Raw genomic sequence first — 17,427 nt, forward strand, 5'->3', positions numbered from 1 at the left:
CAACATCAGGTTAGACTTGGGACACGCGTTAGGGCAACATCAGGTTTACTTGGGACATGCGTTAGGGCAACATCAGGTTAGTCTTGGGACAGGCATTAGGGCAACATCAAGTTAGTCTTGGGACAGGCGTTAGGGCAACATCAGGTTAGTCTTGTGACAGGCGTTAGAGCAACATCAGGTTAGTCTTGTGACAGGCCTTAGGGCAACATCAGGTTAGATTTGGGACACGCTTTATGGCAATATCAGGTTGGACTTGGTACACGCGTTAGGGCAACATTAGGTTAGTCTTGGGACAGGCGTTAGGGCAACATCAGGTTAGTCTTGAGACACATGTTAGGGCAACAGCAGGTTAGTCTTGGGACAGGCGTTAGGGCAACATCAGGTTAGTCTTGAGACACATGTTAGGGCAACATCAGGTTAGTCTTGGGACAGGCGTTAGGGCAACATCAGGTTAGTCTTAGGACACATGTTAGGGCAACATCAGGTTAGTCTTGGGACACATGTTAGGGCAACATCAGGTTAGTCTTGGTACAGTGGCAAGTGACTTCATCAGATCAAAACGTTCTATACCTTTACTTTTTTTTTTGGAAAATGAGAATGATAAAATCCCACCCCCTGCAAAACAATTTGAACAGCGGACTATCACATGGGAACACCGGACTATCACATAGGAACACCGGACTATCACATAGGAACAGCGGACTATCACATAGGAACACCGGACAATCACATAGGAACAGCGGACTATCACATAGGAACAGCGGACTATCACATAGGAACACCGGACTATCACATAGGAACACCGGACTATCACATAGGAACACCGGACTATCACATTGGAACACCGGACTATCACATAGGAACACCGGACTATCACATAGGAACACCGGACTATCACATAAGAACACCGGACTATCACATAAGAACACCGGACTATCACATAGGAACACCGGACTATCACATTGGAACACTGGACTATCACATAGGAACACCGGACTATCACATAGGAACACTGGACTATCACATAGGAACACCGGACTATCACATAGGAACAGCGGACTATCACATAGGACTATCACATAGGAACACCGGACTATCACATAGGAACAGCGGACTATCACATAGGAACAGCGGACTATCACATAGGAACAGCGGACTATCACATGTTGATGTGAAATAATGTCTTGTAACACCAACTTGATACTTTGTCTAGAAAAGTGAAAGTAATATTGATACTTAGTTTTAGAACAATTGACCTTAGATAGTAGGACCAGATGAATTACAGAGGTGGCGCTCTAGTTTCGTCATTAAAGAAGCCTTATTCCATTTCGGCTCTCTATTACCTGACAAACCAATCTTGAAACGTTGACTTCTAAAAAAGACACTACTGGAAGGTCGCTTGAGGACAAACATTTATTTGAACCAATCCATTTAGTGTGTGCGGTAGAAGTGGTAGGTGTTAGACTCACAGACGTGCCGGAGTCAACATGGCGGAAGCTACTACAGTGCCTTTATGTTAATTTCTATTTCCAATCTCGAGCATGTTTTGAAACGTCTCAGTGTGTCATGTCCAGACTTGAGCATGTTTTGAAACCTCTCAGTGTGTCATGTCCAGACTAGAGCATGTTTTGAAACGTCTCAGTGTGTCATGTACAGACTAGAGCATGTTTTGAAACGTCTCAGTGTGTCATGTACAGACTAGAGCATGTTTTGAAACCTCTCAGTGTGTCATGTACAGACTAGAGCATGTTTTGAAACGTCTCAGTGTGTCATGTACAGACTAGAGCATGTTTTGAAACCTCTCAGTGTGTCATGTCCAGACTAGAGCATGTTTTGAAACGTCTCAGTGTGTCATGTCCAGACTAGAATATGTTTTGAAACGTCTCAGTGTGTCATGTCCAGACTAGAGCATGTTTTGAAACGTCTCAGTGTGTCATGTCCAGACTAGAGCATGTTTTGAAACCTCTCAGTGTGTCATGTCCAGACTAGAGCATGTTTTGAAACCTCTCAGTGTGTCATGTCCAGACTAGAGCATGTTTTGAAACGTCTCAGTGTGTCATGTCCAGACTAGAATATGTTTTGAAACGTCTCAGTGTGTCATGTCCAGACTAGAGCATGTTTTGAAACGTCTCAGTGTGTCATGTACAGACTAGAGCATGTTTTGAAACGTCACAGTGTGTCATATCCAGACTAGAGCATGTTTTGAAACGTCTCAGTGTGTCATGTCCAGACTAAAACATGTTTTGAAACGTCTCAGTGTGTCATGTCCAGACTAGAGCATGTTTTGAAACGTCTCAGTGTGTCATATCCAGACTATAGCATGTTTTGAAACGTCTCAGTGTGTCATGTCCAGACTAAAACATGTTTTGAAACCTCTCAGTGTGTCATGTCCAGACTATAGCATGTTTTGAAACATCTCAGTGTGTCATATACAGACTATAGCATGTTTTGAAACGTCTCAGTGTGTCATGTACAGACTAGAGCATGTTTTGAAACGTCTCAGTGTGTCATGTCCAGACTAGAGCATGTTTTGAAACGTCTCAGTGTGTCATGTACAGACTAGAGCATGTTTTGAAACGTCTCAGTGTGTCATGTACAGACTAGAGCATGTTTTGAAACGTCTCAGTGTGTCATGTCCAGACTAAAACATGTTTTGAAACGTCTCAGTGTGTCATGTCCAGACTAAAACATGTTTTGAAACCTCTCAGTGTGTCATGTCCAGACTAGAGCATGTTTTGAAACGTCTCAGTGTGTCATGTCCAGACTAAAACATGTTTTGAAACCTCTCAGTGTGTCATGTCCAGACTAAAACATGTTTTGAAACCTCTCAGTGTGTCATGTCCAGACTAGAGCATGTTTTGAAACGTCTCAGTGTGTCATGTCCAGACTAGAATATGTTTTGAAACGTCTCAGTGTGTCATGTCCAGACTAGAGCATGTTTTGAAACCTCTCAGTGTGTCATGTCCAGACTAGAGCATGTTTTGAAACATCTCAGCGTGTCATGTACAGACTCTAACTGTTGTCCGTCAAACACTGACCTAGATACACGATTCTCACATTTGTATTGGTGGAAGTCACACTCTCTTGCACGTGCTCGGAATGATGAAACCAAGAGGGGAACAAAATCATTTAATTTTAAAATCACTCGTAAACAAGTTGATGTTTTTTTTTTTTTTACTTATCACAAGTTCTTGTTTGTTTGTTAGTTGATTTGTTCGTTCGTTTGGGTTTCATAATAATACGACTTGAAGACCTATAAATTGCATCAACAATAATTGTGGGGATAGATTGGGTACTTTTTAAAGAGACACACTATATGTACAAGTTTATACCATAGTATTGGTAAATCAATTTATAGTGCTACAATTTCATAGATGTACAAATTTATATTTATACTATTGTATTGGTAATATTTGGTATGTCAATTTATAGTAGTACAATGTCATAGCTGTACAAGTTCAAAATCGTACACACACACACACACACACATATATTATAGTTGTACAGCTTAACCTTGGACACTAATCTAGAATTGAAAGTTGAACTAGTTAGCAGCCCCCGAAAGGGGAAAATACGCTATTAGTTTTGTGTGACCTGGCTGTCCGTCTGTCCGTCCCGTTTAGATCTCAGTAACTAGAAGAGAAAATGAAAATCGGACATCATGATGTTTTAGATCATTCAAAGTTCTGATGCATCGGAAAACAATGTCCCCACTTTTCAATGAAAAACTTCAGGGGAGATATCTCTTTTTAAAGGTCATGGACTTCTTCATTCATAACTCAAGTTTCATTCATAGATTCGCGCATTGGTAAAAAAATTTGCATCTAAGGTCACACAATGGTAAAAGTGTCAATGAATCATTATAAAATATATTTTTCATTTATTAACTAACTCATTGAATAGAATACTGATTCAAATGTTGTTTTTAAAAAAGAATTTTGATACGAACTTCGTTTTAGTTATAACAAAAATAACAAACTACTTTTATAGCGCGCAGTTTCGACATATCCTCATTATAGGGGCCTACACTAGACAGTCTACATATGACTAAATAGAGCCCTGATCTAGATATATTTATAATATATATATATTATAAATGTATTGATAATTTGAACAAAATTTTAATTATTAAGGCAATAACTTAACTCCTGACAGCTTAGGGGTGCAGATTTATTTATTATGTAAACAACAGAATCACATTAAGAAATGAATCGGATACGAACAGCATAGTACACCATTACCTGGTAACAAATGGCCTACTTTTCATGATCATAACATTGGCCTAGGTCTAGTAATTCTAAGATTAAACGTGTAAATTCATAGAGTTCTAGTCTAGATATAGTAGATTCTATATCAAGATTCTATATCTAGTTGACTGTTCTAGATCTAGATCTATATGCCTACTTAGATCTAGATATAGACTTAGATCTAGCTCTAGCTCTAGACTTCGATCTATTTCTAGATCTAGAAAAAAATATCTAGTTCTAGACCTAGACTTAGATCTTTAATCTAGATTTAGATCTAAAACTAGGTCTAGATCTAGGTCTAATTTGTATGACAAATGACAATGGAGATATTAATTTTTATTTGCGAGGGTAAAGTCTTGTTAAGTCATTTGTACACAATTGTAGCTTAAAGTAGATCAAGACATTTTTTTTCGTGTTGCCAATTTGTCTAATTTTGTAAGAATAATAAATCTTTTTAGTTTCTCTTTATTACATGTAACGTGTTATTAATTTTTAATGTATGCATAAGGTTAATAATTATTAACTTGGAACCGAAAGTCCCTGTTCGAATCCTGGTGAAGACTCTGGGTGGACCACTTCGGGGGCCGATTTTGAGTTTGTGTTTTCACACAAACTGTCTTTGTAACCTTGTTTTTAGTGTTTAGATTCTTGCATTCAAAAATGTTTTATGTCTCGTTTGTTAAAGACTGAATTTGTTTCTGATATTATTCAATGAATTCATTACCTAAATCTTCACAGTATTCGTATCAATAGCTAGAGCCAGAATTCACAAGTGACTGTTACATAGGCATATACCAGCACTATACAGTCTTTTTATCGTGGCTTTATAAGAAAGTAGAATTATCTTTTGTAATTGGTTATCAGACTTTAGTGACATTTACCTTGACTTATAGGTAGACATTTACTTTGACTTAAAGGCAAGCATTTACGATGACTTAAAAGTAGACATTCTCTAGCAGTAGATTTCAATATGTCTGTTATTACAGCACGAGTTAGACCTAAACAAATCTGAGCCTCTACCTCAACATTTGACTTGGGGATTACAAATAGAAGCAGACTTCAATTAGAAAGCACATGACATTGACGAGTGCTAGGTTCTGATCTGCTGGGCAGTGAACCTCAAACTCAACATTTGATTGACCTTAAAGTTGGCCAGAAATATCTTCAGAACTTTCCCCAATGTATACATGTGTCAGGATATGTGTCTTCGTGCAAAGCCTCTCCCTATATGTATACATGTGTCTTCGTGTGAAGCCTCGCCATATATGTGTAGCCTACATGTATCTTCGTGTGAAGCCCCTCCATATATGTATACATGTGTCAGAATATGTGTCTTCGTGTGAAGCCTCTCCATATATGTGTAGCCTACATGTATCTTCGTGTGAAGCCTCTCCATATATGTGCAGCCTACATGTATCTTCGTGTGAAGCCTCTCCATATATGTATACATGTGTCAGAATATGTGTCTTCGTGTAAAGCCTCTCCCTATATGTATACATGTGTCAGAATATGTGTCTTCGTGTAAAGCCTCTCCCTACATGTATACATGTGTCTGTGTGTGTGTGTGCTTGCTGTAAAAGTCTGTGCCATATATTCATGCGTGTGTGTGTGTGTGCGGGTCACAACCCGACATGTAAATGCAGACAGAAACCTAACCAATGGTCTCTGCAGGAGTTGACCTAGTGACACGCTACATAACAAGGTGACACCGCGAGCCCCCGACTTGAACAGGGCGTTACAATGCTCCTGTCCACCAGACTATCTCTCCCTCTACCTGTAAGTAGCTTGTCTGACCAGAACAGTTTGTCATTGTGGAAAGAAAAAAAAAAAGGGGGGGGGGGTGCAGTGCTCTAGTTCTTTTAATAAATTGGAAGTAATCTAGAGCTAGACTCTAGTAGGATTGAGGTTAATGGACTCTGTACGCATTTCTCTTGTCTTATGGTATGGTTCAGCTATGAATCTTTACATTTGCATGAGCGCGTAGTATATTACAAATGCCAATGGTATTAATAAGCATTACAATACATACCAATTATTTTTAAATTAGCACACGGATAATATTTGGTTGTTGTTATTGAATTAAACTATCTGCATGCACGTGTTTTTATTGCATTACCTCCCTTGTCTCTTCCCCCCTTTTTTGTATTCTGTCTTATTCGATTTTTGTAGAAACCATGAACTCAAATGTTTTAAATGTGAACTGATGAAATCTGTTACCTCCCTTTCTAGTCGCATAGACATGGTAATGTAAAATAATAATGCATGACGCTGGCTGCAAATAGAATCAAACATCAGATTGGTGTAAAAACAAAAAAACTCTAGTGGAAAAAGAACATTCAGACTAGAATAGAATCTGTACGTGTGTATAAGCTTCAAGACTTCAGATCAGGCCATGAAACATTTCTTTTTTTTATTAGTTTGTGTCCCCAGAATATTTAAGCTGTTGATGTTGGAGACAAATACAGATTGTTAAAGAGGAAGTGACGTGTGGACTTCTCAATATGTGGACTTATGGAGTTTCTCAATATGTGGACTTATGGAGTTTCTCAATATGTGGACTTATGGAGTTTCTCAATATGTGGACTTATAGAGTTTCTCAATATGTGGACTTATGGAGTTTCTCAATATGTGGACTTATGGAGTTTCTCAATATGTGGACTTATAGAGTTTCTCAATATGTGGACTTATGGAGTTTCTCAATATGTGGACTTATAGAGTTTCTCAATATGTGGACTTATGGAGTTTCTCAATATGTGGACTTATGGAGTTTCTCAATATGTGGACTAAGTGGCTCTAAGGATTAAGTGGATCTGAGTCTAAACTAGCAATAAGAAGGCTGGATCCAACAGTTGACCTTGGATACGAGTTAAGAATCACTGACCAACATTCTATAAACTGAACTGACCATTGATCATTGAACGGCGGTTCTCATCTCAAGGACTCTGTAAATCAATAATTAGCAATCAGACCTAACCTTGGGTCTCTCTGTGTCTGATGAATGACCGGACGACAAAGTGGTGAAATATTCATAGTCTGTCCACCATGGTCAGTACTTTAACTTGTTTTGACTGGACGAGTAGTCTCGAAAGAGGGAGGTCATCTCCATTGTCCATCCCAATATTTCAAAGTCACTTTTACTGCATTAGTATATAGTAAGTACATTAGTATATAGTAAGTACATTAGTATATAGTAAGTACATTAGTATATAGTAAGTACATTAGTATATAGTAAGTACATTATTATATAGTAAGTACATTAGTATATAGTAAGTAGATGTACTAATTACATGTGTACATATGTTTATGTGATAGTACCTACATCTCTCTCTCTCTCTTTCTCACTCTTCTCTCTCTCCCTCCCTCCTCCCATTCTTTTATCTTTCTCCCTATCACTGTCTTTCTATTCACCTCCCTTTTCTTTATTTCTCTCTAATTCTTTCTTTCTTTAAAATTCTCTTTATTTCTCCCCATCTCAGTGTGTGTGTGTGTGTGTGTGTGTGTCACTTTCTCTTTCTCCATTTCTTTCTTTGACTTCTTATTGTTTTGTTACATTGGTTTACGTCTGCCACTATTTCTTATTGTTTTGTTACATTGGTTTACGTCTGCCACTATTTCTTATTGTTTTATTACATTGGTTTACGTCTGCCACTATTTCTTATTGTTTTGTTACATTGGTTTACGACTGCCACTATTTCTTATTCAGTCCCCCCCCCCAACCTCTCTCTCTCCCCAGATCTCTCTATCCGTCTCTTAGTTTTGGAGCTCACACACAGCCACACACACGCACAAACACATGCGCACACATGCGCATACACATGCACACACACACACATGCGCATACATATCTAGAGTAAAACATAAAGACAAGATCATGGCCACCTCTCAGACGCAGAAGAAGAAAGAGCAGGGACTGAGAGTGACCGCCTGGACCCTATAGTCTTATCTTCTCCACTCCATCTCAAGTCGGCCGGAGAACCGCTCGGGCTAATTACCGCGACAGACTAATGGTCGTCTTATAGTGCGATTTACGAGCAGCCTTTGATTAGAGGCTGCATCCCCTGACACATGTCACACGCTTCTTTGTTTTAGTGCTTCTACACGTGACCTACAACAGATAGGTCTAGTGCTGACTGACAGGTCAGAGGTCAATGCATGACTAAACTGTACAAATACATCAGTGGTCAATGGATTGGAAGACAAGAGAAAACAAAAACGTGCAGAGGAAAACATTGAAATTTGAGCAGATCGTATTGTGTCGTCTGCTAGAAGACTGTGTCACTTGAGTAGAGGTGTCAATAGCTATCACCAGCAGGTCTAGAGCATTAGACTAGCGTTAGACAGAAGTGGAACTCTCTACACAGAAAGTCTTCAAATATCTTGTAACATTAGTGCTTTTTTTTTTTTTCAAAACTGATTTTTTAAGCGGCCCCCGAAAGGGGAAAAGACGCTATTAGTTTTGTGTGGAATGTCTGTCCCGTTAGGATCTTATAAACTAGAAAAGATAGTGAAAATCTGACTATTCAAAGTTTTGATGCAACGGCTACTTTTTCTTTTCTGAGAGCATTTATGCGTTTTTTTTAAACATATTTATGGTTTTATGCAAATGGTTTTAGATTATTTAGAAAAAAATTTTTTTTTATTACATTTGTATTGCTAAGTTTTGTAAGTTCTGTCATACTAACTACTACATCTACAGAAAAAAAAAAAAAAGTTTGCTTTTTTTAAGAGAAAAAATCTATTTAGTATGCATATAAATTAGACATAATTTAAAACAACAATTAATAAGTAGTTTTTCATATCATCATTTTTTTTAACGGCATTGCATTTATGCAATAGGATTTGACCTTTTACATAAGAATTAGATAAATTAGATATTCATAAATAAGACATCAGTTAGGCCAGGTCCACATATAGCTTCACAGTCACTTTCACCTATACTTTGGTCTGCTGGACCGCTGGGGCACAACGCAAGATCCGTCCACTAGCGGATCCAGAACTTTGGAGTGGGGGTGGGGGCGATTTTTTTTCCAAACCCTAACCCTAACGCCGAGTAAACCCTAACCCTATGCATAAACGTGCGTACAGCATATATATATATATATATATATATATATATATATATATATATATATATATATATATATCTATATATGAGAATAAAATAGAGCATTGTTTCTCAACCTCCTGCGAAAAAAATAAAAAAGTCATGTTGAGGCCTTTCTCTTGCAAGCTTAGGGGTCTGGGGGAGCGCTATAAGACTCTCCAGTGGGGTTCGGGGCGACGCCCCGACGCAAAAAGCGTTTTCTTGCATTTTTTAATGCAGAAACGCATCCTTCTGACATCTACAGCTCATCAGCGGGGTTCGGGGCGACGCCCCGACGCAAAAAGCGTTTTCTTGCATTCTTCACTGCAGAAACGCATTCTCCTGACATTTATAGGTCATTATTCATCATTGGGGTTCGGGTCGAAGCCCAATCACAAAAAGCGTTTTCTTGCATTCTTCACTGAAGAAACGCATTCTCCTGACATAAAGCTCATTTTTCATCCTATTATAAAGGACCTTTTGAATAATGTTGAAAAATATTCTATTATAAATTTTTAGGCACTTAATACATTGCAAATAAAACCGATTTGTTCCTTGAAAAGATAAGATACCCCACATCTTTAGATTAAGGCTTTGAGGATCGCCGCCGAAAAAAATTATTCCATAAATAATATTCAATAAAATTCAAACATAAATTGTGAGTTATAGTCCAAAACTTATTTAAGTAGAAAAATATCAGATTGAGTAAAGGTTTGAAAAAGCCGACTAGGAAAAGATTATCTGGGTTTAGAGCTCATCTCAATCTTGACTCTTATACTGAAAAATTTCTTTTGAATTATAACTTTTCCAAAGCAAAGTCTTTCTTTAAATAATTAAGATAAATTTATGTGAAATTACAAAAACTCTGTCTGGAAAGAGGAGGGGGCGATAGAGTGAAAATGATTAATCCTCACTCCTTTTTATAATTTCTGCTAATGATTGCATTTTGCATTAAAGAATAGGGTAGGGGCGACTCGATATAAGAATTTAATTTTATAGCATGTATAAATTATATTAGTGACAGAGTTTTTTTATTTTGTAATTTCTTAACTTTAATACAAAAAAGAAAAGTATTGGTTTGTCCCATGGGGGGAAGGTGATTGCAAGTATCGCCCCTCCCACCTGGTACAAGCCTTTTTCATTTTATATTTACTAATGATAAAATTTGTGATTAGAGTGTGGTGCGACATCATATACAATGGGTTCACGTAGTTTATATTATATACATATTCAACTAATTTTGTTCACATGCAATGATTTCTCCATAAAAATAGGACCGCCCCCCCCCACTCAGAGGGCTAGAGTGGGGAGGGCAGTACATGCGATCGCCCCCCACCCCCACCCCACCGATTCGGCAAAAATACCTGAAGGAGAGAGACATAATATAAAATTTATATATTAATTCAACTAATTTTGTTTACAAACTATGATTTCTCCGAAAAGTAGGACCGCCCCCCCACTCAAATGTTTTAGGTGGGAAGGGCAGTAGAGGTATTCGATTCCCACCCCATCGGCCAACAGGGGAACGACATAATATAAAGATCGGTTAAAATACCAATAACAAGTTTTAATCATATAGATATTCAATTGATTCTGTTAGCAAACTGTGATTTCTACATTTAAATTGGACTGCCCCCCCCCCCACTCGAAAGTTTAGGGGGGGGGGGGCGGAATAGATGCCATCGCCCCCTCCCGACCCCACCATATCGACAAACATACTAGAGGGGGGCGAAATAATCTAAAAATAGGTTTAAATATAAATAATTAGTATATATTATTAACATAAGTAATAAATTCGTATACAAATTGTGTGAATTATATACTAAAATTCGTCCGCCCCCCCCCTTTGGGGGGGTCGGCCGAGTGGGGGGGGGGCGATCGCCCCAACCGCCCCCCCTGGATCCGCCAGTGGATCCGTCAACCTTCTTTCTCCATTCTTCTCTGTCATTTGTCTTTAATAGAATTTCATTCTGATGTTCTTTCTGAAAATATTGAAACCTGCCTGGGGGCCGATTTGGAGTTTGTGTTTCCACACAAACTGTCTTTGTAACCTTGTTTTTTCTATAGCTGAAAGGAAAAGCCATCTTTATTTGTGTCTGTATGTGGTTGTAACCAGTTCAGGTATCCAGTAGATGTGACCAGTTCATGTATCCAGTAGATGTGACCAGTTCAGGTATCCAGTACATGTGACCAGTTCAGGTATCCAGTACATGTGACCAGTTCAGGTATCCAGTGCATGTGACCAGTTCAGGTATCCAGTGCATGTGACCAGTTCAGGTATCCAGTGCATGTGACCAGTTCAGGTATCCAGTGCATGTGACCAGTTCAGGTATCCAGTGCATGTGACCAGTTCAGGTATCCAGTGCATGTGACCAGTTCAGGTATCCAGTGCATGTGACCAGTTCAGGTAACTAGTGCATGTGACCAGTTCAGGTAACTAGTGCATTTGACCAGTTCAGGTAACTAGTGCATGTGACCAGTTCAGGTAACTAGTGCATGTGACCAGTTCAGGTAACTAGTGCATGTGACCAGTTCAGGTAACTAGTGCATGTGACCAGTTCAGGTAACTAGTGCATGTGACCAGTTCAGGTAACTAGTGCATGTGACCAGTTCAGGTAACTAGTGCATGTGACCAGTTCAAGTAACTAGAACATGTGACCAGTTCAGGTATCCAGTACATGTGACCAGTTCAGGTAACCAGTACATGTGACCAGTTCAGGTAACTGGTGCATGTGACCAGTTCAGGTAACTAGTGCATGTGACCAGTATATCAATACTTTTGACCAGTTCAGGTAATCAGTGTATGTAGCCAGTGTATGTAGCCAGTTCAGACAATCAGTGCATGTAACCAGTACATGTAAGCATGTAACCAGTACATGTAAGCATGTAACCAGTACATGTAACCAGTACATGTAACCAGTGCATCTAACCAGTGCATGTAACCAATGTATGTAGCCAGTTCAGACAATCAGTGCATGTAACCAGTGCATTTATTATTTTAATAGAATTTCTCCTCAGACTTTCTCCCCTGCCTTATAACGAGTTGAACCCAAAAGTGAATTCTTCAGCTAGTACTGGAAGCAGACGTCACTTCTTCATGGTCATTGAAGAAACTCAAAGGAAAAATGTCCCCCCCCCCCGGGTGACACACACACACACACTAGGTAGAAGAGAGAAAAGCTCAGAGAAATCTATTCCATATGAAAAGATTATAAACAAAAGAAAACTTTTGCAATCATAAAGAAATTGGTTTAGCCAACTTTTCCCAGGCCCTACTGAGACTGTCCCCATGGCCCATTGCCCCAAGGTCCAAACCTGGGCGTCATGCAGTCAGACTGTTGGCCCAACTCACTAAGTGGCTAGACATGTAAGCGTGAGCTCATTTGGGCAAAAGTATTTTTTGGGGGGCTCCAGCAAAATTAAAGCGAGCTTTTCCCTTGCCATTGTTTTGTATCTACGCTGAGCGAAGGCCTTTCATTCGAAACTAATTGCGGTAATGGGGACATTTGACATCATGTCAACAGTATGAAACGACACGCCCGCCATGATGGCCCAATGGAGCGCTGCTTGCCACAGTAAGACAACTAGCTTTTGGCCGGACACAATAAGCCACTCGCCGGTCTGCGAGCCACAATTTTGTGGTTTTTGAGGCACTTTCTAATGAACGGACATTTTACATGCGGGGAAGTTTTTTTTTTTCTTTTCTTCCATTGCTCCAATCCTCTCTCGGAAGTTGACGGCGCTTGGCAACACGGAGCGGAAAAGGACGAAAGTTTCCGAACCGTGCGCTGCGGTGAAAGTCAACATGAACGTCGTGCGGTATTTTTTTTGTTCTTTTTGAAACCTTCACCGTCGTGGCTGGTGCGCAGAAAACAAGAATATGAAACCATTTTGTGGGAGTCTTTGACGCTTGGACAGGAGTGACTCGTGAGTCACTAGTAGGTATGAGATATTGTGACACTAATGACTTGTTTCTTTGAATGCTTGCGCTGTGGCGTGAATGGCAGTCATTTATTACGTCGCATGGGAATCAATTAAAATGAAATCAGCGAGAGGGCTAATTATCCACAATGCAGCGCATAGATGCTCGACTACGGCAGAATGGGCGTATAGCAGCCTTGGCTACATGGTTTAAGTCTTGCGCAAGAAAATGTAGTTCTCTGGTTATGCACCTCAGAGGCTTGATGAAAGAAATAGGATATGTCAATCGTAAATCTCACTCGTAGTTCCAGGGGCGTAGTTAAAGGGTGCATAGATCTGGGTCGAAAGCGGAGGCAAGAGGGCACTATAGAATAGAAAAAAACAAAACAACTTCTTTTCGAGATGTAGGCCCAGTGGCGTAGCTAGCGTGGGGTGAGGAGGGGGGGGAGAATAGCGACGCCCCTGTGTAGGCCTAAATGTTTCTAAGGTAAGTTTTGGAAAGTTCATCACAGAGTTTGGTAGGCCATCACAACGACTAGCTAGAACATTTCTAGAGCAGTGACAATACAACATTTAGTATCAACATTTCTAGAGCAGTGACAATACAACATTTAGTATCAACATTTCTAGAGCAGTGACAATACAACATTTAGTATCAACATTTCTAGAGCAGTGACAATACAACATTTAGTATCAACATTTCTAGAGCAGTGACAATACCACATTTAGTATCAACATTTCTAGAGCATTGAAAATAAACATTTAGTATCAACATTTCTAGAGCAGTGACAATACAACATTTAGTATCAACATTTCTAGAGCAGTGACAATACAACATTTAGTATCAACATTTCTAGAGCAGTGAAAATAAACATTTAGTATCAACATTTCTATGGCAGTGAAAATACAACATTTAGTATCAACATTTCTAAAATAAACTTTTCTACTTGCAGAGTGAATGTTGAACAGCTACATCTAGGTTTTAATAAGAGGGACAAAGACTGCTCTTATAATCTTATTAGAGATGGATCTACTAAGTTGGAGATTGTTTATTTCTAGAAGAAAAACTTCTTATGGAAAAATAAAAACAGGCAGAAAATAAGCAAATACAAAAAACAAACAAAAAAAAACTTATTCCCATAAATTATTTAGAGATTTCATCAGAAAGATGTCAATGCTCTGACTGAGAGAAGTCATTAAATAAAAATAAATTAGCATCTGACTGAAAGAAGTCATGAAAGAAAAATAAATTAGCATCTGACTGAAAGAAGTCATGAAAGAAAAATAAATTAGCATCTGACTGAAAGAAGTCATGAAAGAAAAATAAATTAGCATCTGACTGAAAGAAGTCATGAAAGAAAAATAAATTAGCATCTGACTGAAAGAAGTCATGAAAGAAAAATAAATTAGCATCTGACTGAGAGAAGTCATGAAAGAAAAATAAATTAGCATCTGACTGAAAGAAGTCATGAAAGAAAAATAAATTAGCATCTGACTGAAAGAAGTCATGAAAGAAAAATAAATTAGCATCTGACTGAAAGAAGTCATGAAAGAAAAATAAATTAGCATCTGACTGAAAGAAGTCATGAAAGAAAAATAAATTAGCATCTGACTGACGTCATCAGGGAATTCCCCCCCAGAGTGGTCTCTCTTTTGTTCGTGATTTCAAGGTGATACAAACAAGTGACCACCGGAATGATTGATGTGATACCGCTACTTGATCTTGTTGGTAGGCCTCCATGCCTTTGGTCCACTTGTGAGTTGTCTGTTCAAGGTCAGCTTGTGGAAGACATCGCTCTTCTCCTCCCTCGACCTAGTTCACTCCTCGCTCTGACCTGAGTCTTCATTCTATCAACTCACTCTGTATGTCCGTCTGGCCTGAGTCATCTTTCTATCAACTCACTCTTTATGTCCGTCTGATACGAATTGTGTGCAATTTGTTTTCCGCTTACGGTTCTCGGATCAAGTTGAAATGTTGTACATTTACTGATATTTCAAGACAATACATGAACCAATAAAAAAAAAAAAAGTTAATCAAGTAGTGGTAATTTTAAAAATTTTCTTAATATAGAAAAAGTGAGTTAAACCTTGAAGTATCTCTATATAAAATTATCTTCATGACTCAAAAGTTTGAACACCAAGACGTAAAGATCACTCTTTTATTTTTGCAAGTGGGACTAGAGTTACCGCACGTGATTTTTGCGGCAAAAAAAAGGGGGAGGGGGAGAACAAGTAATCCACTCTGTATTCACCCTTCACTAAATAGCAGGGCCGGACTTCCCATTGTGGGGACATTGCGAAACGGATTTCGCGGGGTAGGGATACGGATAATAAGTGAAAATTAAGAGTTTGTATTTAAATAAATTCGTATTTTATTTATTCTTTACTACGTAAAGAATTACTTTACGAGCCTTGCGTGTAGCGAAGTGATAGAGTATATCGTAAAAATTCTATTTCCTACAAGACCTACATAGATCACGCTCAATACAAGGATTACCAAATGCATCAATCTACGAGAATTTTTGACCTCAAGTAATTCTTCATTAGTTTGAGGCGCGATAAGCTTCTTTCACCAGATTCCACAATTACGGGTATTGCATAATGCCGTTTTTTTTTATCGCGCCTAGGATAGGAGTTTTCCATATCGAATGACACCCCAAAATGAAAATTTTTGTCTATATATTTCAGGAGATTTGAATGAGGTTTTAAAACATGTTAATGATTTCTGTATATTTTAAGGACTTTTTCGTATATTTTACAATTTCAGAAGATTTTCAGGAGTGAGAAATTTGTTATAATGGTTTAATTTAATAATTTACACTTAGAATTAGCGCAGGTCCTATGAAAGTGCGGGGCCCACTGCGGTCGCATAGGTTGCAGTGGCCAAAGGCCGGCCCTGCAAAATAGCGGCGTATGCTACGCCGTGGGTAAACTAGTTGATATATTATTTTGCTTCTTAACTTGTTCAGATCTCAGCACACTGCTTTAAGGGTCGTGACATGATTTGTCAATTTAATTTACTGAAACTCTAAATAGTAGGTCTAACCGTTCAGAGGTGGTCAGGTGAAATGATCAAAGGTCATCTGGTCAACTAGTTTTGCACTATATACCTCTACCCCCCCCCCGTACTAAACTTAAATGACTGGAAGAATGTGAAATATTTTCTGACCCACTTAACCTCCCCCCCCCCCGGTCATGCTTTATATTATTCTTCCATGAAAGGGCGCCATCTTTTTCCGTCCCCACAGAAGCCACATTGAACAAGCGCCCTAATACCATCTTCATTATTTGTCCCTGTATCCAGTACCGACTGTGTCAACACATTGCTTTGCAAATACTCCCACACTCCGGGACTCTAATATTCTAAACTCGGGGACCGATCCATCTTTCTCCTGGCTCTCACGGTCACTCGGACGCTGACCAGTGGTCACTTCCTCCCCCTTTTTTGTAAGGAAAAAAAAGCCCGTGTCCTTGCAAGGTCACAAGGGCAAAAACTATTGTTTACTTCGGGTGGAGGCTCTTATCTATTCTCATTCAGCGGTAGGGTAGGGGTAGGAGGAGATTGACCACAGGTCAACCCTTTAGTCATGTCATCTTTCGGCCGGCGATACTGGACGCTGGTCATTCATTCACGACCAGGCATCATGTGTGGGAAAATATCTGCACAAAAGTCACACTGACCTCGGACTGTTAGAAGTGTATACCAGTACAGCTGTGTGCAGGAGTGCATACTAGATACACACACTCACACCCTTTCACCCTATATCTATATAAGCGTTTGGCTTCCAAACCCGGGGTCCTGGGTTCGAATCTCGGTAAAGACTTGGATTTTGAATTTCGTGATCTTAAGCCTCTGGGTCCACCCAGCTCTAATGGGTACCTCTGGGTCCACCCAGCTCTAATGGGGACCTCTGGGTCCATCCAGCTCTAATGGGGACCTCTGGGTCCATCCAGCTCTAATGGGAACCTCTGGGTCCATCCAGCTCTAATGGGGACCTCTGGGTCCATCCAGCTCTAATGGGGACCTTTGGGTCCACCCAGCTCTAATGGGGACCTCTGGGTCCATCCAGCTCTAATGGGGACCTCTGGGTCCATCCAGCTCTAATGGGTACCTGACATTAGTTGGGGAAACGTAATGGCGGTTGGTCGTTGTGCTGGCCACATGGCACCCTCGTT

The 17,427-nt window shown here is 39.4% G+C and overlaps 1 protein-coding gene across 1 annotated transcript; it reads left to right on the top strand.

The window, feature by feature from the left end:
- The first annotated feature begins 646 nt into the window (after positions 1–646).
- Positions 647–1,180, top strand: LOC129924738 (uncharacterized). The gene has a single exon (XM_056021274.1). It carries the CDS (start codon positions 647–649, stop codon positions 1,178–1,180), a length of 534 nt encoding a protein of 177 aa, XP_055877249.1.
- The last annotated feature ends 16,247 nt before the right edge of the window (positions 1,181–17,427 follow it).

This window comes from Biomphalaria glabrata, chromosome 1, assembly GCF_947242115.1.
Source record: "Biomphalaria glabrata chromosome 1, xgBioGlab47.1, whole genome shotgun sequence".
Classification (NCBI taxonomy): domain Eukaryota; kingdom Metazoa; phylum Mollusca; class Gastropoda; family Planorbidae; genus Biomphalaria; species Biomphalaria glabrata.